Raw genomic sequence first — 24985 nt, 5'->3', positions numbered from 1 at the left:
CAGGAGGTAGGTAATGTGGTTTGGTATTCCCATCTCTTTAAGAATTTTCCACAGTTTGTTGTGATCTGCACAGTCAAAGGCTTTGTGCTTAGCCCTAACCAGTGGACCACCAGAGAATTCCAGGTATTACATTTTTTTAAAGAACCAAAATTATGCTGAACTAATTAGGAGTAGCACAATCAGAACAAATTAGGACTATCAATGTATATAACAGTTTTTAAAGCTGGAATTTCAGTTAAAAAGTAATTCAGTTAAAAACAAATTTGAAACAGCCACTTCCTCCCATGACTTTCTGAGTAAATACTCAGCCAGATGATGAAGTTCCACAGGAAATGACAATAATAATAGAAATAGCTGAATATTACTAAATCCTTAGTATTTGCTTGGAACAATTTAAGTGTGCTTCACAAATCTTCTTTAGTAGTGTTCACAAAAATCCCATATATTAGATAGTATGATCCCCACTTTATAGATGAGAAACCTAAACTGTTTTGAGACAGTAAGCAACATTCTCATCACACAGGCTTTAACCTGTACTTTGTGTTCTTACAAATTTCCTTATATTGTTATGAGAAACAACTTTGCAAAGTGTTTCTGCATAATTTAGTAAACCATCAGATAGTTCAAGAATAAATGCTTATGCAGTTACCAACATCAAGTTCAAGTCAAATGACTTTGTGTCTTTTCTCTTTTTCTGTGTTTCATAGGAGAACATATCTCCTATGCTAATTTGAAATAATATTTTAAACAAATTTTTCGACAAGAAAAGTTAGACTTCTGTCTTATTACTGGAAAAAATCATGACTTTGTCCCTTTAATATTAATACACTCAATTCCTCTGATTATTTCTTATTTGTTAATTGTTCCACAATTAAACATATTTTCACATTGTCTATAAATGAAGTTATATATAGCTGAGTCTATTCACACATGAAGTTTGACCAAGGAATAAAAAAGTGAATGATTCTTTTTCTCTCTTATAATTGCACATAACCTTTCAGAATTACCGTAATACAATAATACACTTCTGCACTCTAGAATTCCAGTTTTTGTTTGTTTGGTGTTTAGCTATTGTTTCCCCAACTTAATTCTGAAGTTTCTTTGATAATTTGCTACTAGTGGCCAATAGGTGTGACTGTTGATGGGAGGAAATAAATTGGCAGAAAATGCAATGTTTTGACCAAGATATATTATTCATCATTTTCCCCTTCAATCTACTTTGACAGTCTTCTCATTAAAAGATTATAGGCAGTTTGAGAGTTGACAATTGTTTCCTTCCTTTTTCATCACTTTGCTGGCACTAAAAGAGCTCTGTAGGACTCAGCTTGAAAATAATTGGCCTAAAGGCCAAGAAGGATATAATTTAATATTTAAAACGTTACTGAAATGAAAAGGAAGCATTGCAAACAATGTGCTGGGACAACAACTGTAAACAACTGTAATACCTCTCTATGGTAATCGGGACATATGCTTACTTTATCCAGAACACCTATTAGACTCCTTCTTGACTAGATAATGGTCAAATATGATATGCTTGCAATTCTAATTGGAAAACATTAAAAGTGTATTAAAAGGTTATATATATACATATATATACACACATACATACATACACATATACACACACATGTATATACACCATGGTTAATAAGCTAATATTTGGATAAAAGGTATTTATATTAAATAATTATATATTATTTACATAGGCATGCTTATGATAAACTCTCATTGTGAGTGAGAAGGCAGAAGCCATAGTTATTCCTGTTTATATCCAGTATCTTCTTAGTGTACAATATGTGTTTCTTGAAATTTTAATTCAATTCAATAATTTCTCAACATTTACTATGAGAAAAGAATGGGTTATGTTTAAGATATAATAATAAGTAGGAAATTGAAGAGCTAATATACTAGTGAAAGAGAAGAGGGTGAATGACTGCAACACAATGGGGAGCTCAGTGCTTATGGTAGAAACACATGCAGATAACAGAAAAACTTAATTTTAAGGACATATTTATTATTGCATATTATTGATGAAGCTTTAATAAAAGCTATAGGCTTAATATATGAAACAAAGTGGAGAAAACAGAGGTTAATTTTCAGAGAAATCCAGGTTATATGCAGAACTCTATTTCTGGAGAAATTGCTTTATGCGATTTAGAAGAGAGTGAAAATGGTCAGATGTAAAGTTACTTTAAAGACTATACTCAAAGTTTTGAAACTCATTTGGCATATGATGGAAAATATTGAAACTTTATTTAAAGAGTGAAAGAACATACCAGAATGGTATTCTAATTTTATGGGCCCAGAGTTGAGGATATGACTTTAAGGGGTATTTTGGCAGTAAGCAGCAGTGGAGCAGTGTTAGTTGCTCAGTCGTGTCTGACTCTTTGTGATCCTATGAACTGTAGCCCTCCAGGCTCCTCTGTCCATTGGATTCTCCAGGCAAGAATACTGGTGTGGATTGTCATTCCCTTCTCCAGAGGATCTTCCTGACCCAGGGATCGAACCAAGGTCTCCTGCATTGCAGGCAGATTCTTCATCATCTGAGCTCCAGCAAAGATCCTTTTGGCAGTAAACTAGGCATCAAACATAATGAAGTAAAATTTCATAGAGAATGTCTTTGGAGATTGAGCTTGAGATGCAGGGGCCACTGAAGTCTAGGTCCAAATCAACCAAGACCCCACAAATACCATGAGAGTAGGTGTGGAGGCATCAGAATATACTAGACAGGATAATGAGGCATCTGTCGGGTGTACAGGAAAACTATCCAGAAAAACTGAGAAATGTAAACTTGGAAGTCAGGGGAGATTTCAGGTAAGAAAACATGTCTACAATATACAGATCGGAGAAAAAAGAACGCAGTCTTTGCTCAGAGAGTAAAGAACAGAATGGTGTAGGCTTAATGAATCTAGGTGAAAACTACAGTAAAAAAGGGGGGGGAAGCTTCGAAAGATAGAAATCTGGAATATTCTAAAGATTTTAGAATAAATAAATAAATCCAAGCACAGAGATATCTTTTAGGGTAAAAAAAAAATCCAAATATTTAAGAGGAGAAATCTATGGCCATCAAGAGGTGAAGAACCAGTAGTTTCATAAAAGACAAGAGAGGAGAGACTTCACAGGTTGTAACACATTTAATGAATATGAGCCAACAGGAAATTATAAATGTCATACATCACTGGAAATCAGGACCACTCTTGTAATAATTGAGAAAGCTTCCCTGGAAGGGGAGAGCAGCATAAATAAACTAGTAGAGCTCTCTTTGATGGTTACGTGAAAAACAGAGTTCTTTATGACAGGTTATAGTGGAAGCATTTGTGGTAGGATAGTCTTGGAACATTGGAGAAGGCAATGGCACCCCACTCCAGTATCTCTGCCTGGAAAATCCCATGGACAGAGGAGCCTGGTGGGCTACAATCCATGGAATCACTGAGGGTCGGACACGACTCAGTGACTTCACTTTCACTTTTCACTTTCGTGCGTTGGAGAAGGAAATGGCAACCCACTCCAGTGTTCTTGCTTGGAGAATCCCAGGGACGGGGGAGCCTGGTGGACTGCCGTCTATGGGGTCACACAGAGTTGGATACGACTGAAGTGACTTAGCAGCAGCAGCAGTCTTGGAACATAACCCAAGACTTTAAACAAGGATGGGGAAGAATTCATTAAAGTGTGGATTCTAGCTACTAGATGACTAAATCTGATAAGCAACTAATTCTAAAATGCTGAACTTTGCATGACACAATATATAAAAGAAAATATACATACTAAACACAAAGTTAATATGTCAATATTATCACATTAATATTATGGTATTTCTAACCATTTGGTATTTCTAAACCATATGGTATTTCTAACCATTTCTGATAAAACGTGGGCCACTGGGGAAGGGAAAGGAAAACCACTTCAGTATTCTTGCCTTGAGAACCCTATGAACAGTATGAAAAGGCAAAAAGATAGGACACTGAAAGAGGAACTCCCCTGGTCAGTAGGTGCCCAATATGCTGCTAGAAATAAGTGGAGTAATAACTCCAGAAAGAATGAAGAGACAGAGCCAAAGCAAAAATAACACACAGTTGTGGATGTGAGTGGTGATGGAAGTAGGGTTCAATGCTGTAAAGAGCAATATTGCATAGGAATCTGGAATGTTAGGTCTATGAATCAAGGCAAATTGGAAGTGGTCAAAAAGGAGATGGCAAGAGTGAACATCAACATTTTAGGAATCAGCGAACTAAAATGGACTGGAATGGGTGAATTTAACTCAGATGACCATTACATCTACTGCAGCAGGCAAGAATCCCTTAGAAAGAAATGGAGTAGCCATCACGGTCAACCAGAGTCCAAAATGCAGTAGTTGGATGCAATTTCAAAAAGGACAGAATGATCACTGTTTCCAAGGCAAATCATTCAGTATCACAGTAATCCAAGTCTATGCCACAACCAGCAATGCTGAAGAAGCTAAAGTTGAACAGTTCTATGAAGATCTACAAGACCTTCTAGAACTAACACTCAAAAACAGATGTCCTTTTCATTATAGGGGACTGGAGTGCAAAAGTATGAAGTCAAGAAACACCTGGACTAACAGGAAAATTTGGCCTTGGAGTACAGAATAAAGCAGGGCAAAGACTAATAGAGTTTTGCCAAGAGAACACACTGGTCACAACAATCACCCTAATCCAACAGCACAAGAGAAGACTCTACATATGGACATAACCAGATGGTCAATACTGAAAACAGATTGAGTCTATTTTTTGCAGCCAAAGCTGGAGAATGTCTACACAGTCAGCCAAAGCAAGACCAGAATAGAACTGTGGATCAGATCATGAACTCCTTATTACCAAATTCAGACTTAAATTGAAGAAAGTAGGGAAAACCACTAGACCATTCAGGTATAACCTAAATCCAACCCCTTATGATTATACAGTAGAAGTAACTAATAGATTCAAGGGATTTGATCTGACAGAGCGCCTGAAGAACTATGGATGGAGGTTCGTGACATTTCACAGGAGGCAGGGATCAAGACCATCCCCAAGAAAAAGAAATGCAAAATGGCAAAATGGCTCTCTGGGGAGGCCTTACAAGTAGCTATTAAAACAAGAGAAGTGAAAGGGAAAGGAGAAAAGGAAAAAATATACCCATTTGAATGCAGAGTTCCAAAGAATAGCAAGGAGAGATAAGAGAGCCTTCCTCAGCGATTAATGCAAAGAAATAAGGGGAAAAAATAGAATGGGAAAGACTAGAGATCTCTTCAAGAAAATCAGAGATACCAAGGGTACAGTTTATGCAAAGATGGGCACAATAAAGGACAGAGATGGTATGGACCTAACAGAAGCAGAAGATATTAAGAAGTAGCAAGAATACACAGAAGAATGATACAAAAAAGATCTTCATAACAGATAATCATGATAGTGTGATCACTCACCTAGAGCCAGACAACCTGGAATGAGAAGTCAAGTGGACCTTAGGAAGCATCACTACAAATTAGTGGAGGTGATAGAATTCCAGTTGACCTATTTCAAATCCTAAAAAATGATACTATGAAATAGCTGCATTCAATGTGCCAGCAAATTTGGAAAACTCATCAGTGGCCATAGGACTGGAAAAGGTCATTTTCATTCCAGTCCCAAAGAAAGGCAATGCAAAAGAATGCTCAACTACTGCACAATTGCACTCATCTCACGCTAGCAAAGCAATGCTCAAAATTCTTCAAGCAAGGCTTCAACAGTACATACCATGAACTTCCATATGTTCGAGATGGATTTAGAAAAGGCAGAGGAACCAGAGACCAAATTTCCAACATCTGTTGGATCATCAAAAAAGCAAGGGAGTTCCAGAAAATCATCTATTTCTGCTTTATTGACTACACCAAAACCTTTGACTGTGTGGATCACAACAAACTGTGGAAAATTCTGAAAGAGATGGGCATACCAGATCACTTGACTGATCTCCGAAGAAATCTGTATGCAGGTCAGAAAGCAACAGTTAGAACTGGACATGGAACAACAGACTGGTTCCAAATCGGGAAAGGAGTATGTCAAGACTGTATATTGTCACTCTGCTTATTTAACTTATATGCACAGTAGAGAAATGCTGGAATGGATGAAGCACAATCTGGAATCAAGATTGCTGGGAGAAATATCAATAACCTCAGATATGGAGATGACATTTATGGCATAAAGCAAAGAGGAACTAAAGAGCTTCCTGATGAGAGTGAAAAAGTTGGCTTAAAACTCAACATTCAGAAAACTAAGATCATGGCATCTGGTCCTATTCCTTCATGGCAAGTAGATGGTGGAACAATGGAAACAGTGACAGATTTTATTTTATACTGTAAAATCACTGCAGATGGTGACTGCAGCCATGAAATTAAAAGATTCTAGCTCCTTGGAAGAAATGTTATGACCAAGATAGACAGCATATTAAAAAGCAGAGACATTACATTGCCAACAAAGTTCATCTAGTCAAAGCTATGGTTTTTCCAGTAGTCATGTGGATGTGAGAGTTGGAGTATAAAGAAAGATGAGTGCCAAGAAAATGATACTTCTGAAATGTGGTATTGAAGAAGACTCTTGAGAGTCCCTTGGACTGCAAGGAGATCCAACCAGTCCATCCTAAAAGAAATCAGTCCTGAATATTCATTGGAAGGACTGATGCTGAAGCTGAAACTCCAATACTTTGACCACGTGATGCGAAGAACTGACTCATTTGAAAAGACCCTGATGCTGGGGAATATTGAAGGCAGGAGAAGAAGGGGACGACAGAGGATGAGATGGTTGGGTGGCATCACCGAGTCTATGGCCATGAGTTTGATTAAACTCCAGGATTTGGCACTGGTCATAACAAACACCTTCTTCCAACAACACAAGGGAAGACTTTATACATGGACATCACCAGATGGTCAACACTGGAATCAGATTGATTATATTCTTTGCAGCCAAAGATGGAGAAGCTCTATACAGTCAGCAAAAACAAGACCAGGAGCTGACTGTGGCTCAGATCATGAAATCCTTATTGCCAAATTCAGACTTAAACTGAAGAAAGTAGGGAAAACCACTAGACCATTCAGGTATGACCTAAATCAAATCCCTTATGATTATACAGTGGAAGTGAGAAATAGATTTAAGGGCTAGATCTGATAAATAGAGTGCCTGATGATCTATGGAATGAGGTTCATGACATTGTACAGGAGACAGGGATCAAGACCATCCCCATGGAAAAGAAATGCAAAAAAGCAAAATGGCTGTCTGGGGAGACCTTACAAATAGCTGTGAAAAGAAGAGAAGTGAAAAGCAAAGGAGAAAAGGAAAGATATAAGCATCTGAATGCAGAGTTCCAAAGAATAGCAAGAAGAGATAAGAAAGCCTTCTTCAGCGATCAATGCAAAGAAATAGAGGAAAACAACAGAATGGGAAAGACTAGAGATCTATTCAAGAAAATCAGAGATACCAAGGGAACATTTCATGCAAAGATGGGCTCGATAAAGGACAGAAATGGTATGGACTTAACAGAAGCAGAAGGTATGAAGAAGAGATGGTAAGAATACACAGAAGAACTGTACAAAAAAGATCTTCACTACCCAGATAATCACGATAGTGTGATCACTGACCTAGAGCCAGACATCCTGGAATGTGAAGTCAAGTGGGCCTTAGAAAGCATCACTATGAACAAAGCTAGTGGAGGTGATAGAATTCCAGTGGAGGTGATAGAATTCCAGTTGAGCTATTCCAAATCCTGAAAGGTGATGCTGTGAAAGTGCTGCACTCAATATGCCAGCAAATTTGGAAAACTCAGCAGTGGCCACAGGACTGGAAAAGGATAGTTTTCATTCAAATCCCAAAGAAAGGCAATACCAAAGAATGCTCAAACTACTGCACTATTGCACTCATCTCACATGCTAGTAAAGTAATGCTCAAAATTCTCCAAGACAGGCTTCAGCAGTATGTGAACTGTGAACTTCCTGATGTTCAAGCTGGTTTTAGAAAAGGCAGAGGAACCAGAGATCAAATTGCCAACATCTGCTGGATCATGGAAAAAGCAAGAGAGTTCCAGAAAATCATCTATTTCTGCTTTATTGACTATGCTAAAGCCTTTGACTGTGTGGATCACAATAAACTGTGGAAAATTCTGAAAGAGATGGGAATACCAGAACACATGATCTGCCTCTTGAGAAATTTGTATGCAGGTCAGGAAGCAACAGTTAGAACTGGACATGGAACAACACACTGTTTCCAAATAGGAAAAGGAGTACGTCAAGGCTGTATATTGTCACCCTGCTTATTTAACTTACATGCAGAGTACATCATGAGAAACACTGGACTGGAATAAACACAAGCTGGAATCAAGATTGCCGGGAGAAATATCAATAACCTCAGATATGCAGATGACACCACCCTTATGGCAGAAAGTGAAGAGGAACTAAAAAGCATCTTGATGAAGGTGAAAGTGGAGAGTGAAAAAGTTGGCTTAAAGTTCAACATTCAGAAAACGAAGATCATGGCATCCAGTCCCATCACTTCATGGGAAATAGATGGGGAAACAGTGGAAACAGTGTCAGACTTTACTTTTTTGGGCTCCAAAATCACTGTAGATGGTGATTGCAGCCATGAAATTAAAAGACGCTTACTGCTTGGAAGGAAAGTTATGACCAACCTAGATAGCATATTCAAAAGCAGAGACATTACTTTGCCAATAAAGGTCCGTCTAGTCAAGGCTATGGTTTTTCCTGTGGTCATGTATGGATGTGAGAGTTGGACTGTGAAGAAGGCTGAGCGCTGAAGAATTAATGCTTTTGAACTGTGGTGTTGGAGAAGACTCTCGAGAGTCCCTTGGACTGCAAGGAGATCCAACCAGTCCATTCTGAAGGAGATCAGCCCTGGGATTTCTTTGGAAGGAATGATGCTAAAGCTGAAACTCCAGTACTTTGGCCACCTCATGTGAAGAGTTGACTCATTGGAAAAGACTCTGATGCTGGGAGGGATTGGGGGCAGGAGGAGAAGGGGACGACAGAGGATGAGATGGCTGGATGGCATCACTCTCTGGATGGACATGAGTCTGGGTGAACTCCGGGAGTTGGTGATGGACAGGGAGGCCTGGCGTGCTGCGATTCATGGGGTCGCAAAGAGTCAGACATGTCTGAGCGACTGAACTGAACTGAGGGAGGCCTGGCATGCTGCAGTCCATGGGGTCGCAAAGAATCGGACACAACTGAGCGACCAAACTGATTGAACTGAACTGAACTAGGGACAATTTACTCAACAGTAAATCCAACTAGTCAAAATGTATGCAACTGTTCAGCACTGAAAAAAATTATGTGAGGATTTACTGTCTTTGTCTTTAATAGAAAATCAAGACAATTGAACCACAATCCTACACTCTCCAAATTCTGCAGTTTTCCATAATACTAGAAATCTTCAACCACATAGGCATAACAACTTTAAGAGAGTCAGAAAGTAAGAATAAATTTACACTATCAGAAGAATTTTATCTCATCCAAGTTTTTGTCTTGTCTATTAAAATAGAGTTTAGCATATACTAGGTCACCATCGTAAAGAATCTGCCTGCCAGTGCAGGCAACATGGGTTCAATCCCTGGGTCAGGAAGATCCTCTGGAGAAAGAAATAGCAACTCAGTCCAGTATTCTTACTTGAGAAGTCCTATAGACTGAGGAGCCTGGCAGGCTACAACCATGGAGTACCAAAAGAGTTGGGTACAACTTGGTGACTAAACAGAATAAGGTTCAGTGGCTATTTACCTAATTCATAAATATACCATAACTAACTGAGGGCTACAAATTGCTTTAGTGCCCCTGAGACATCAAATTCATATTATTTTTTTATTATATCTTTGTTCATGGGCTAAACACTGTACTAGACTACCTTTTAAATTTTTTTCTGAGCTGATAAAATATGCATTCATGGTGGTAGAACTAAGGATGGTTTCTCAAGTCAGGAATACCACTGAGGCAATTAGAAAATTTCACTCAACCCAGAAGGTGAGCAGGTGTCAGACCTTTCAAAATGTGAAGAATTAGCTCAGGAAAGGAACAGCAAGCATGCAATTAGAGCCATCATGTCCTGTTTAGCTGCCATAAATAGTTCTCTTGCTCTGTATATAAGATCTTATTTATTGAAATTCCAGAAATTTTAGCACAGCATGGAAATAGCAAAGGAAAATAGAAAAAAGAAAAAAAGAAGAAGAAGAAAGAAAAAATACAGACATAAACTCAGCAATTTGAATGTGAAACTTAAAAACTAGCTACACTTCTTAACCCTTGGGATCCAAAGTGGATCCAAAATGGTATATAAAAGAGCACATGAAAACCTGATGCAACTGCTATAGGTGCTATTGTTTTCCTACAATGGTGACAATAAAATGCCCTTGCCCTCATGTTCTTTGTACAGATGACCTCTACGCTGTTCCCATTAGAACACAGCATATACTTCTACTACCTGAATCTGGCAGAGCTTTGACTACAGCAGAAATGATACTGCAAATTACAAGTCTAGTTCATAAACATTCTGTCTAATTCTTTTGGGAAGCTTCTTCTTAGAAGCCAGCACCTTAATGTGAGGAAGCTCAAACAGCTCAGGGAAAACCTACATGGAGTGGAAATGAAGCCTCCAGCTCACAGCCCTCACTGAGCCAGAGCCCATAGCCAGAATCAACTTGTTAAGTTTACTATTTGGAAAGTGGTACCCAGCCCTTGGGCTTCCCAGATGGAGCTAGCAGTGAAGAACCTGACTACCAGTGTAGGAGACGTAAGAGATGTAAGAGCCAATCCCTGGCTCAGGATGAACCCCTGGAGGAGGGCATGATAACCCACTTCAGCAAACTTGCCTGGAGAATCCCATGGACAGATGAGCCTGGTGGCCTACAGTCCATAGTATAGCAAAGAATCAGACACGACTAAAATGATAGAACACGCACACACAGAGCCCTTAGCCAAAGTGTCCTAGCTGATGCTGTGCAGAGCAGGAATGAGGTGTTCCCTCAGGTCTGCCAGAATTGTGGTTTTAAGAACAAATTTAAAGATTGCAATTTGAAGCCACTAAATTTTGGTGCTTTGTTATGCAGTGATTGATAACCAGAATAAGTGCCTAATTTTGCAAGTAAACATATCTAATTTTTTCTACATGCCAATAAAAATATAATGTTTGATGAATAAATATTTGCTGTAAGTATTTAAATCTGTAAAATAAAAATTCTTGTTTCACAGAATGTTTACAAATGAATTGATCTGTTAAAAATGATGATGAAGAATAAACTTTGGTCATTCTGTGATTTATAGAATATACTTTAATGCAAGATATATGATTTCAAAAGAAAATACTGTTAATTTATTAGCTGTATAAGGATAAGTCACTTAAATTCTGTACCCCAGAGATCTCATTTATAAAATGACCATTACAGTGGTAACTATCTGAAAGGATTTAAGTTAATATGTTTGTAAAATTTAGCACAGTTCATGACAAACTGAACAATATAAATAGTCATTAGTCATTATTATCATTTACCACAAATCTAGAATACGGCTTTATCTCTAACACGAAATGGCATAGGAATTAGAGATGCTTGGTCTATAAGCTGGAGCAAGGAGGAAATTATGCTCAAAGATCCTTATAAAGTCAATACACTTTGCTTCTCAAGTGGTAACCTCTGTCTTTACTTCTCTCATTACATCAAGTACTGTTAAACATTCATCACACTGATTCATTGATTTTAGTCTTATTAGGTCAGTATTCCCCTTCTCTTGGGATCTCATTGATATACCAGCTACTTAAATTAGCTCAGAAAAATAGATTGAAACTAAAAATATTTTTGTCATGATTTCAATTAAGCCTTTCAAAGAAAAGTTCAATGTTCACATCATTAAGTCTTCTCACTAATATTCAACAAAATAATATCATGACCTACAACTTTAGGTAACCTATAAATATTTGTCTAGACAAACTCTCCATTAGCCTTTCTGTCTGCAAAATTACTCCATTTAGCTTAAAAATAATACTATTTTCTTCACTCAGCACACATCATAACATTTATCCATTTTTTAGGTTATTTTTTTTTTCATGCAAACCAACTAGACCAGTAATCATTTATTCCAGAAAACACAAAAGTGGTTTTCAACCATTTAAGAGCTATTGCTAGTAAAGCAAGTGGGTAAAATATTGCATAAAGTAATTGGTAAAATATTCGGCAAGAACTCTTTAAAGTGACTGGAATGCAATCTGATTTACACTTAGAAGTAATCTGTGTTCTATTCTTTTTAAAAAAAGAAAAAAAAGTTCAAACACAGAGAGGATTCTCCAAACTGCAGTTCTCAAATGTCAGAAATAAAATCAAATATCTCGCAACAAATTCTGACATCACTAGCCATATTACTAACCCAGAAGCCTAAATGCTTTTCATGGGAACAGCAAAAACTAATCAAATAGTTGACTCCTAGGAATTTGACTGCTCTAAAAGAGATTTTTTTTTTTTTTTTTAACATTTAAGGAAGAAACAGATATTTTAGCCTAAGCAGGATATCTATTGGGATTACCAGGTGGCACAGTGGTAAAAAATCTGCCTGCAAAGGCAGGAGACACAAGAGACAAAGGTTCATTCCCTGGATTGGGAAGATCCTATGGAGTAGGAAATGGCAACCCACTTCCTGACTAGAGAATTCTATGGACAGAGGAGCCTGGCAGGCTACAGTTCGTGGGGTCCCAAAGAGTGGGACATGACTGAGCACACATGTGTACACACACAGAATATCTATTAGCCTTATACTTTTATTCTTAGATATGTATATTTATCACGCAGGCAGGTCTATGGTGTGAATTTTAGGCTAACACCAATTTATAGATTTATTTGAAATTTTTAAAAAAAATTAAGAATTGAATGTAGAAAATATGTACACATGACTTAATTTTTGTTTCTTTAAAATACGTCTTTAATGAATAAATGTTTACATTCAGGATTCATTAGCTCCCTCCTCCAAACAGCCAAGCATAATATCCAATAATATATCAGGATTTTAAAAGACAAAAGGGCATCCTGTTAATATATGTGTCCTCTGACTTAGGGCTGAATGTTGAGAAGTGAATTTAAGAAAATCCTGGGGTTATTTCTGGGAGTTTCCAAGTATATGATGCCAACTGATCTTTGTTATGCTTTATACATGGGGGAAAAAAAGCAGAGTCAAATGGGCTGCTACTTCAGCTTGTTGTTGTTCGCTCGCTCAATTGTGTCTATTTGTGACCCCATGAACACTAGGCTTCTGTGTCCTTCACTATTTCCTGAAGTTTGTGCAAATTCATGTCCATTAAGTTGGTGATGCTATCTAACCATTTCATCTTCTGCCATGTTACTTCATGACATTCCTTCAATGATATAATTAGACATTATGAATAAAAATTTACCCATACTGTCTCAAAATGGTTTTGGACATAAACTATTTTCCAATATCCATTTAGAAAAGCATATTATTTTCACCACATATGTGTTCAAAATATTTGAACAGGATCTCACTGGGGGTCACAGAGGTAGAAGTGAAGAGGAAAAGATGAGAGTATGCTTACTGGAGTTCTCAGCTCAGGTATGGCAGCTTGATAGGTGAGCGGGCGACAGTCACGAGTGTTTGGCACGAGGACACATGGAAGAAACATTGGACCCAGGTCATCTCCATCCAGAATGTCCACTGTGAGGGTGGTGGTGGTGGTTCGCCGTTCATTTAGGTTTTGTGCACGGTCCTGTGAGAGAGGAAGAAAAGAAAAAGAACATAAGATGTACTCAATGTTCCCTCCAGCTTGATTACACCGTAGATACATTTCTTCCTGACTGTAGGCATCTGACCTCCCTTTTCTTCGAGCATTTACTTTAGAAAACTTGCATTTGTAAATACTTTCTCTGCCCCTTTGAGGTGTCAACCTTCTTCTAGCTCAAGCTTTTACCAGTTTTATACCCAGGACTCTTTCTCCAGGATCTAAGAATTATCCATTTGAAGTGTAATGATCAAGGAAAATAGAGCTTCTATTAATATCTCCCAGTCCCTGTAGGAGGGTAGGAGCCTAACTTCCATGAAGGTTTTCTCCAAGTTGTGAAACCATCTCCCATCATGAAGATACATAAATGTTTACTTTTCCTTTGAGAAGACAGTTAACAAACAAGTTAACAATCAAGATGACTCTTGATTTCTTCACTCCTGTCCCCACCCCAGTATTTTATTTTATTTTATTTATGATGCTTCAAGAAATTTAAGTTTATGAAATAAATGTTGCTCATTTTAAAAAAGTGGGGGGAGAGAGAGAGAGAGAGAAGAAAAAGAAGAAAAATTAAATGAAGAGGTGAATAAAGGAAGGAAAGAAGACCCACAAGATTTGCTATACTCATTGGAAAAATGTATTTGTATGTTTCATATAAGATTGCCTGTCACAAAGTATATTTTGAGAACCTTCCTTCTCTCCTTCTTCCTTCTCTCTTCTGGCATCACTAAAATAACTTGTTTCCAAGTTTATAAATGACAATTGTTTCATTTCTTCATTCCTTGAGACTCTAAAAAACTATAATTTCTGAGAAGAGTATCCTTGTATCAGAAATGGGAATTACGTTTCCATTTTTCATCTTTTCCACTAACCACAATATTGCCAGAGAACACAGATTTTATTTTATTTTATTGTCTGTTTTGTTTTTCCCATTTTTTGGGGTTGAAAAGTGTTCTTTGGTAAGATCTTGGGAAGCAGAAGCTCTATTGATGCAATTTTGCAAGGGCAACCTTTCTTGAATGCAATAACTTTATGACTCTGAAACCAACTAGGACCTTGTGGGGCCCTACCAGGTACAAATCCTGTTCGTGTTCCCCATTTCTTATTTGTAGGAAATAGATTTCATTCAGCTTCTTTGACCTTCCCTGATTTCCAAAGGGAGATTCAAACAATTGCTAATTAGAAGAGTGAGGGAATGCAGAAATAAAGGAAGTGCAATCAAGAAATAATCAGATCAGATCAGATCAGTCGCTCAGTCATGTCCAACTCTTTGCGACCCCATGAATCCCAGCATGCCAGGCCTCCCTGTCCATCACCAACTCCCGGAGTTCACTCAGACTCACGTCCATAGAGTCAGTGATGCCATGCAGCCATCTCATCCTCTGTCGTCCCCTTCTCCTCTTGCCCCCAATCCCTCCCAGCATCAGAGTCTTTTCCAATGAGTCAACTCTTCGCATGAGGTGGCCAAAGTATCAGAGTTTCAGCTTTAGCATCATTCCTTCCAAAGAAATCCCAGGGCTGATCTCCTTCAGAATGGACTGGTTGGATCTCCTTGCAGTCCAAGGGACTCTCAAGAGTCTTCTCCAACACCACACTTCAAAAGCATCAATTCTTCAGTGCTCAGCCTTCTTCACAGTCCAACTCTCACATCCATACATGACCACAGGAAAAACCATAGCCTTGACTAGATGGACCTTTGTTGGCAAAGTAATGTCTCTGCTTTTGAATATGCTATCTAGGTTGGTCATAACTTTCCTTCCAAGCAGTAAGCGTCTTTTAATTTCATGGCTGCAGTCACCATCTGTAGTGATTTTGGAGCCCAGAAAAATAAAGTCTGACACTATTTCCACTGTTTCCCCATCTATTTCCCATGAAGTGATGGGACTGGATGCCATGATCTTCGTTTCTGAATGTTGAGCTTTAAGCCAACTTTTTACCTCTCCACTTTCACCTTCATCAAGAGGCTTTTGAGTTCTTCTTCACTTTCTGCCATAAGGGTGGTGTCATCTGCATATCTGAGCTTATTGATATTTCTCCCGGCAATCTTGATTCCAGCTTGTGTTTCTTCCAGTCCAGCGTTTCTCATGATGTACTCTGCATAGAAGTTAAATAAACAGGGTGACAATATACAGCCTTGACGAACTCCTTTTCCTATTTGGAACCAGTCTGTTGTTCCATGTCCAGTTCTAACTGTTGCTTCCTGACCTGCATACAAATTTCTCAAGAGGCAGATCAGGTGGTCTGGTATTCCCATCTCTTTCAGAATTTTCCACAGTTTATTGTGATCCACACAGTCAAAGGCTTTGTCATAGTAAAGCAGAAATACATGTTTTTCTGGAACTCTCTATGATCCAGTGGATGTTGGCAATTTGATCTCTGGTTCCTCTGCCTTTTCTAAAACCAGCTTGAACATCTGGAAGTTCACAGTTCACATATTGCTGAAGCCTGGCTTGGAGAATTTTGAGCATTACTTTACTAGCGTGTGAGATGAGTGCAATTGTGTGGTAGTTTGAGCATTCTTTGGCATTGCCTTTCTTTGGGATTGGAATGAAAACTGACCTCTTCCAGTCCTGTGGCCACTGCTGAGTTTTCCAAATTTGCTGGCATATTGAGTGAAGCACTTTCACAGCATCATCTTTCAGGATTTGGAATAGTTCAACTGGAATTCCATCACCTCCACTAGCTTTGTTCGTAGTGATGCTTTCTAAGGCCCGCTTGACTTCACATTCCAAGATGTCTGGCTCTAGGTCAGTGATCACACCATCGTGATTATCTGGGTCATGAAGATCTTTTTTGTACAGTTCTTCTGTGTATTCTTGCCATCTCTTCTTAATATCTTATGCTTCTGTTAGGTCCATACCATTTCTGTCCTTTATCGAGCTCATCTTTGCATGAAATGTTCCTTTGGTATCTCTGATTTTCTTGAAGAGATCCCTAGTTTTTCCCATTCTATTGTTTTCCTCTATTTCTTTGCATTGATCGCTGAAGAAGGCTTTCTAATCTCTTCTTGCTATTCTTTGGAACTCTGCATTCAGATGCTTATATCTTTCCTTTTCTCCTTTGCTTTTTGCTTCTCTTCTTTTCACAGCTCTTTGTAATAGTGCAGTGATAAAGTAAAACCTGGTTCCCCCTCAAGTAATATGTATAACAATATCTTTGAGTTCTTCTCCAGGAACCAGGCCCCACTAGGTGGAGAATTGTAACTTCAGGTGAGTACAAGGTTCCTAGAATACCATCCTGTTATCTCAACACCAATCAATCAGAAAGAAGACTGCACAGAGTGGACAATAGCAAAGACTCTGATTCCTACACCAAATGATTATCTGTGATAAGTTTCCCCTTTCTCCCTTTAAAAAGTTTCATGATAGAGCAGAATATTTACTATTGGTTCCTGGACACAACTCTGTCTTCTTTCAGCTTTCCTGACTCCTGAATAAAGCAACCTTTCTTTTCCTACCAATAACTGTCTCTTGAGCATTACCTTTCAAGTGGCAAGCAGCAGAACATGAGTTTGGTAAAAACTCTTGTTTTCTTTGATGTTTAATTTATCAAATTATTATTTGCAAATTATTTTCAATTAAAGACATTAGAGATTGATCATACACAGAAAGAAGACTTTTTAGAGTTTCCCTTAACTTATTAAAAGCAGAAACATTTGCAAGTGAAGCTGCCATGAAAATGTTCTCTGGGGGAGTTTTGTAGCCATGAGAAAAGAAACAAAGAGAATAAAAACACTAGAATCTACATAAACAAACATCATCACAATCTTTCTTTAGCTCCTGCTTATTCCCTAGAAACCTACTCATTCTTTAGCTGCTTAGGAAGCAACTTTATTTGCTTGCTTTCTTACACATATAACAATACTTTATTCTTTTCACTTGTTAATCTGTTTGGGGGTTTTAAATAAATAAATAAATAAATATATATATATATATATATATATATATATATATATATATAGCTGTGATGGGTCTTCCTTGCAGATAGGGGGCTTCTCTAGTTGTGGAGCATGGGCTCTAGGGCACTCAGGCTTCAGTAGTTGCTGCATGTGGTCTCAGTAGTTGTGATCCCCAGGCTCTAGAGTACAGACTCAATTACTGTGGTGAGGTAGATGTCTAATACTTTGGCCACCTGATGCAAAGAACTGACTCATTGGAAAAGACCCTGATGCTGGGAAAGATTGAAGGAAGGAGAAGAAGGACATGATAGAGGATGAGATGGTTGGATGGCATCATCGACTCAATGGACATGAGTTTGAGCAAGCTCCAGGAGTTGGTGATAGACAGGGAAGGCTGGTGTGCTGCAGTCCATGGGGTTGAAAAGAGTCAAACATGACTGAGCCACTGAAATAACTGACTGAGAAATTGGAAGGCTTTCATTGTAGGGATGAGACTCCAGTTCTTTTTTAATTCCAACTCTTTCTATCATACAAACATCTTGCTCCATTAACCTAAAGCTATACCCTTTGTTCCAATTTCCTGACTTTTAGAGGAATGTGTCCTTGGTCTGGAAGGTCATAAAACATCCAGATGCAAGACAAAACATTCAGTAAATTGTTGACCAACTTGTCAAGACAGAAAACACAAGGTGGACCATTAACTTTTAGCCCATACATCTGGTCCCTATTTGGTCTTTGAAAAATGGCCTGCAGTCATGAGAAAGGGTCGTGGGATGATAACTCAATGTCTATGAAAACCCAAGCACAGGGGGATTAAAAAAAAAAAAAGCCATAAAAATGACAGACTGGAAATAGGGACTTTCAAACTAATTGGTCAGAAATTACGTATATCAGGGACGTGAGCCAATCAAAAATGAATAGATCAGTACTGGTAAAGATATAAACTGCTATAGTTCAGTTCAGTTCAGTTCAGTTCACTCACTCAGTCATGTCTGACTCATTGCAAATCCATGGACTGCAGCAAGCCAGGCTTCCCAGAGCTTGCTCAAACTCATGTCCATTGAGTCAGTGATGCCATCCAACCATCTCATCCTCTGTCATCCCCTTCTCTTCTTGCCTTCAGTCTTTGCAAGTATCAGAGTCTTGTCTAATGAGTTAACCCTTCACATCAGGTTGCCAAAGTATTAGAGCGTCAGCTTCAGCATCAGTCCTTCCAATGAACATTCAGGGTTGATTTCCTTTAGGACTGACTGGTTTGATCTCCTTGCAGTCAAAAAGACTCTCAAGAGTCCTCTTCAACACCACAGTTCAAAAGCATCAATTCTTCTGTGCTCAGCTTTCTTTATGGTCCAACTCTCACATCCATACATGACTACTGGAAAAGCCATAGCTTTGAATATATGGGCCTTTACTTTTTAATATGCTGTCTAGGTTTTGAGGTAGAAATTACTAGGCATTCAGTATAGAACTCTGAGACCTCAGTCTTGTTTTCAGTAAATATCCTGGTCCATTGTCCTAAATTCCTGGAATATGTCTTTAGTCTGATAGATTTTTAGCACTCAGATCCAGGAAAGAGCAGTAATTAAATTATATTCCATATGCTTGGGGGAAAAACAACTGGTGATCATTAATCTTAAGCCAATCAGTTCAATTCAGTTCAGTCATGGCAAAGTAATATCTCTGCTTTTTAATATGCTGTCTAGGTCGGTCATAGTTTTTCTTCCAAGAAGCAAGCATCTTTTAATTTCATAACTTCAGTCACCACCTGCAATGATTTTGGAGCCCAGGAGAATAAAGTCTGTCACTGTTTGCATTGTTTCCCCATCTATTTGCCATGAAGTGATGGAACTGGATGCCATGATCTTAGTTTTCTGAATGTTGAGTTATAAGCCAGCTTTTTCACTTTCCTCTTTCACTTTCATCAAGACGCTCTTTAGTTCTTCTTCACTTTCTGCCATAAGGTGATGTCATCTGTATATCTGAGGTTATTGATATTTCTCCCAGCAATATTGAGTCCAACCTGTGTTTTATCCAGCCTGGCATTTCACATGATGTACCCTGCACATAAGCTAAATAAGCAAGGTGACAATATACAGCGTTGACATACTCCTTTCCCTATTTGTAACGAGTCTGTTGTTCCATGTCCAGTTCTAACTGTTGCTTCTTGACCTGCAGATTTCTTGACCATACAGATTTCTCAGGAGACAGGTCAGGTGGTTGGACATTCCCATTTCTTTAAGAATTTTCCACAGTTTGTTTCAATCCACATAGTCAAAGTCTTTGGTGTAGTTTTTCTGGAACTCTCTTGTTTTTTCGATGATCCAATCCATTCAGTTCAATTCAGTTGCTCAGTCATGTCTGACTCTTTGTGACCCCATGGACTGCAGCTCACCAAGCTTCCCTGTCCATCACCAACTCCCAGAGTTTACTCAAACTCACGTCCATATAGTTTGTGATTCCATCCAACCATCTCATCCTCTGTCTTCCCCTTCTCATCCTGCCTTCAATCTTTCCCAACACCAGGATCTTTTCAAATGAGTTAGCTCTTCACATCCGGTGGCCAGGATATTGGAGTTTCGGCTTTAGCCTGAGTCCTTCCAATGAATAATCAGGGCTGATTTCCTTTAGGATGGACTGGTTGGAACTCCTTGCAGTTCAATGGACTCTCAAGAGTCTTTTCCAACACCACAGTTCAGAAACATCAATTCATTGGTGCTCAGCTTTATTTATAGTTCAACTCTCACATTCATATATGACTACTGGAAAAGCCGTTAGATGATCCAATGGATTTTGGCAATTTGATCTCTGGTTCATAAGTCCATACATCTGGTTTATTGTAAAATGGCCAGAGGGTATGAAAAAGGGTGGTAACTTAATCCAAGGATCAAGAGAAGGCATAAAGATGCTAAGTATCTTGATCTTTAAATTAATTGGTTAGAAATACTGTGATTTAAGGAAGAATATAAAAACTGCTCTAAGTCCCACCTTGGGGGGACTCTATACCCCCTCTCAGTATCTATGCTGAGAGCTTTGGACTTTCCTCTGCTTTAATAAATCCTATTTGCTTGCTACTGTGAATGTTGCCTGTTTATGGATTCCATTCTTCAGATAAGAACTCAGATTCCCATCTTAGTTTGTCATGGCTTTTCTTCCAAGGAGCAAGTGACTTTTAATTTCATGGCTTCAGTCACCATCTGCAGTTATTTTGGAGCCTGAGAAAATAAAGTCTGTCACTATTTCCATTGTTCCCCCATCTATTTGCTATGAAGTGATGGGACCGTATGCCATGATCTTTTTTTCTGAATGTTGAGTTTTAAGCCACCTTTTGGGGTCATGTCACCTCTTCTCAGTGTCTGTGCTGGGAGCTTTATACTTCTCTCTCCTTTAATATAAACTCTGCTTGGGTGAGGGTTTGCATGTTCGTGAGGTTCTCCATGAACAAGAACTTGGATTCCTGTTTCAGTGGTGCACAGGGTTAGTTGCTCTGAACCATATGAGATCTTCCTGGACCAGGAATTGAACCTGTGTCCCCTGCACTGCAAGGCAGTTTTTTAACCACTGGACCACCAGAAAAGCCCTTGGGTTTTGTTTTATTTTGGTTTTGGTCAGTCTAATACAAAAGTCTCTGATTAGTAAATCTAAGAGGACAGAGAAAAACATTTTTTTTTCTCAAGAACAGAATAAACATATTGAGATTATACTGATAATTATGATTGGTTACATTTTTATTTACTTCTTAAAATTTATTATTAACTTTTGGCCTCACTGCATGTCTTGTGGGATCTTAGTTCCCCAACTAGAGGTTGATTCCAGGCCCTTGGCAGTAAGGGAGCAGATTCCTAACCACTGGCTTGCCAGGGAATTCTCTTGATTGGTTAAATATATAAGTATATAATTTTATATAATTTTTTTAAGTCCTCCTTTAACTGTTTTGAATCCCTGGTGGCTCAGAGGTTAAAGCATCTGCCTGGAATGTGGGACACCGGGGTTCAATCCCTGGGTTGGGAAGATCCCCTGGAGAAGGAAATGGCAACCCACTCCAGTACTCTTGCCTGGGGAATCCCATGGAGAGAGGAGCCTGGTAGGCTACAGTCCATGGGATCGCAAAGAATCGAACATGACTGAGTGACTTCACTTTTACTTTTCACTTTCTTTAACTGTTTTAAATTTTCACGTTTGTTTATTATATCTAGTACAGTTCAACATATACTAGGGGTAGCAAATGACATGAGAGATCATTTTGGTCTACAAATTAGAATTTTAAATTATACTATAAACCTATGAACTGAGTATAAATAGAAAAGTCTTAATTTAACTTTCTTTCTTTCTTTCTTTTTTTTTTTTTAGAAAACACATCAAACCTACTATTTTAAATTATATAGGGGAGTAGAATTTGCCATCCCCAAATATGATTATTTGAGGCTGATTATTTTTAAGAAACTGAAGACACAAAGGAAGCTTTGAAAACTGAGAAATAGTCAGCATTTTGTAAGGGACATTTACATATACAAGGGAAATCTTTTGCAAAGATGTGTCCTTGGCTATACCTGGAAGAGGGAGATGATCTTATCACTAGCAACTTAAATATGCATATCAACTTTTGTTGTTGTTTACTAAGTTCTGTCTGATTCTTTTGCAACCCTATGGAATTAGGCCTCCAGGATCCATAAAATTTTACAGGCAAGAATGGAGTGTGTTGCCATTTCCTTCTCCAGAGGATCGACCCAGGGATCAAACTCATGTCTCCTGCAATGGTAGGCAGATTCTTTACCACTCTGCCACCTAACTTCCCTTAACTAAACTTCTACCCTCAATATCTTATGTGTTTAGCTAAAGCTGATACTTAAGGCGAGGGCTTCTGCCATACTGGGGAGGAGTTACCCTGTTTTCCTGAGTATTCCCCATATATATGTGTATGTGTATGTGTTATTCGCATCTGACTCTTTGAGGCCCCATGGACTGAAAAGCCCCCCAGGCTCCTCTGTCCATGGAATTCTCCAGATAAGAATACTGAAATGGGCAGCCATTCCCTTCTCCAAGGTATCCTAAGCCAGGGATTGAAACCAGGTCTTCTGCATTACAGATTCTTTACCATCCAGGCCACCGGGGAAGTCATATATGTGATACAACTTTGTCTTTTTTCCATTAATCTGTTTTATAGCCATGTGATTATTAGACCAACCAAAGAACCTAGAAGGGTAGAATGGAAAAATTTCCCACCTCTACAACTGTGTAGAATGCAGTTTGCAAAAAAGATAGTGTCAATTAAAATTTAAGAAAGATATTGAATTAATACCATTTTATGTGATATTGGATGTGCCACATTCCAATGGTGATTTCCTTGGTTCTAACCTTTCTCAAGGATAAGAATTCAGTCTCAAGGCATGGTGTTGTTCAGTTGTTAAGTCATGTCCATGTATGCAATACATGGAATGTAACAGGCCAGGCTTCCCTGACCTTCACTGTCTCTTGAGTTTTCTCAAATTCATGTTCACTGAGTCAGTGATCCTATCTCATCATCTCATTGAAGGCAGTCAGTGTAGTACTCTGAGAGCTGGTTTTCAATAAATATCTCCCTCCATTAACCTAAAGTTATACCCTTTGTTCCAAATTCCTGGAATGTATCCTTGGTCTGATAAACTATTAGCACTCAGATCCAGGGAGGGCAGTAATTAACTTCTGTTTCATATGCCTGAGGGAAAAACAACTGTTGATCATTAATCTTTTAGCCCATACATCAGGTCCATTGCAAAATGGCCAGGAGGCATGAAAAAGGGTGATGACTTAATCTGAGGATCAAGAGAAGCCATAAAGATTTTAAGCTAAACATTTTGACCTTTAAAATGATAGGTTAGAAATGATGTATTTTAAGGACAGGAGCCAATCAAAATGTACAGATTAATACTGGCAAGGATATAAACTGTTGTACGTCCCACTTTGGGGGGACTCTTTATCCCATGTCAGTGTCTATGCTGAGAGCTTTGTACATTTCTTCTCTTTAATAAATCATATTCAGTTGTCACTGTGAGTGTTCTTTCTCTACTGTGAAGTTCTTTCTTAGGCTCTGTTAACCAAACTTCTGATTCCCATTTCATCATCCTCCACCCTCTTTTCCTTTTGCCTTCATTCTTTCCAAGCATCAGGGTCTTTTTCAATGAGTCAGCTCTTCACGTCAGGTGGCCAAAGTATTGGAGTTTCAGCATCAGTCCTTCCAATGAATGTTCAGAGTTAATTTCCTTTAGGACTGACTGGTTTTGAAACTGTTTACCTCAGTTTGGGACTTTAACCCATGAGCCAGGACTCAAACCTAACCAAAACCTAGTTTGGTACTCAAACCCCCGTGGCTTGGACTTCAGCTCAGACAATACCCACAGTCTTCCAACTGAGATCACAGACCTGGTTTCAGGACCTAGTGAAGCTTAGGTTCTTGATGTTTCATCATAGAAATAGAAACAAAGGGGTAGGTAAGAAGTGGATTTATTCAGAGAGAAGCACACTCCATAGACAGAGTGTGGGCCATTACATGGCAGCTGCTTTGAGATATGGCATAGTTAGTTTTTAAGAGCTGGGTAATTTCATAGGCTAATGAGTGGGAAGATTATTCCAACCATTTGGGGGAAAGGGTAGAGAAAATTGAGCCACCACCTGTATTTTGGTCTTTTGGTGCCTTGACCTGTCATGGCTCCTCTGGATATGTCATTTAGCTTGTTGATTGAAGATCAAGGTCTAGTTGAAGGTGACTTGTATGCCATCTTGGACCCATTTGATTCTAATAGATTTATGCTTTGTCTTGGGGTATGAAATTCTTTCAAATGTTGTACCCTGTCCCCTTCCCTCTTGTTTCAGTTTGAACTCTTTGCAATCCATGGGACTCTTGAGAGTCTTCTCCAGAACAATTTAAAAACATCAATGTTTCAGCACTCAGCCTCCTTTATGGTCCAACTTTTACATCCATACATAACTATGGAAAAAACATAGATTTGATTAAACGGATCTTTGTTGGCAAAATGATGTCTCTGTTCTTAATACTGTCAAGATTTACTATATCTGTCAAGGCAAAGAGCAAGCATCTTTCAATTTCATGGCTGCAGTCACAGGTCCTGGTGATTTTGGAAACTAAGAAAATAAAATCTGTCACTGCTTCTACTATTTCCCCTTCTATTTGTCATGAAGTTTTGGAACTGGATGCCATGATCTTACTTTTTGAATAGTGATTTTTAAGTCAGCTTTTTCACTCTTATCTTTCACTTTTAAGAGACTCTTTAGTTCCTCTTCGTTTTCTGCCATTAGAGTGGTATCATCATGGCATGTAGTCCCATCACGTCATGGGAAATAGATGGGGAAACAC

At 38.5% G+C, this 24985-nt stretch overlaps 1 protein-coding gene across 1 annotated transcript in view; it reads right to left on the bottom strand.

Annotated features, from left to right (window-relative positions):
- PCDH15 (protocadherin related 15) overlaps positions 1 to 24985 on the bottom strand; it is a 1798632-nt gene that overhangs the window by 469330 nt on the left and 1304317 nt on the right. Inside the window, exon 11 of the mRNA XM_045164127.1 lies at positions 13557 to 13727. Coding sequence (XP_045020062.1) covers positions 13557 to 13727 — 171 coding nt within the window. The remainder of the gene's footprint in view (positions 1 to 13556; positions 13728 to 24985) is intronic.

Source organism: Bubalus bubalis, chromosome 23, assembly GCF_019923935.1.
Source record: "Bubalus bubalis isolate 160015118507 breed Murrah chromosome 23, NDDB_SH_1, whole genome shotgun sequence".
Lineage (NCBI taxonomy): Eukaryota > Metazoa > Chordata > Mammalia > Artiodactyla > Bovidae > Bubalus > Bubalus bubalis.
The sequence above is the reverse complement of the archived record's forward strand: the minus strand, read 5'-3'. Positions and strand labels throughout refer to the sequence as shown.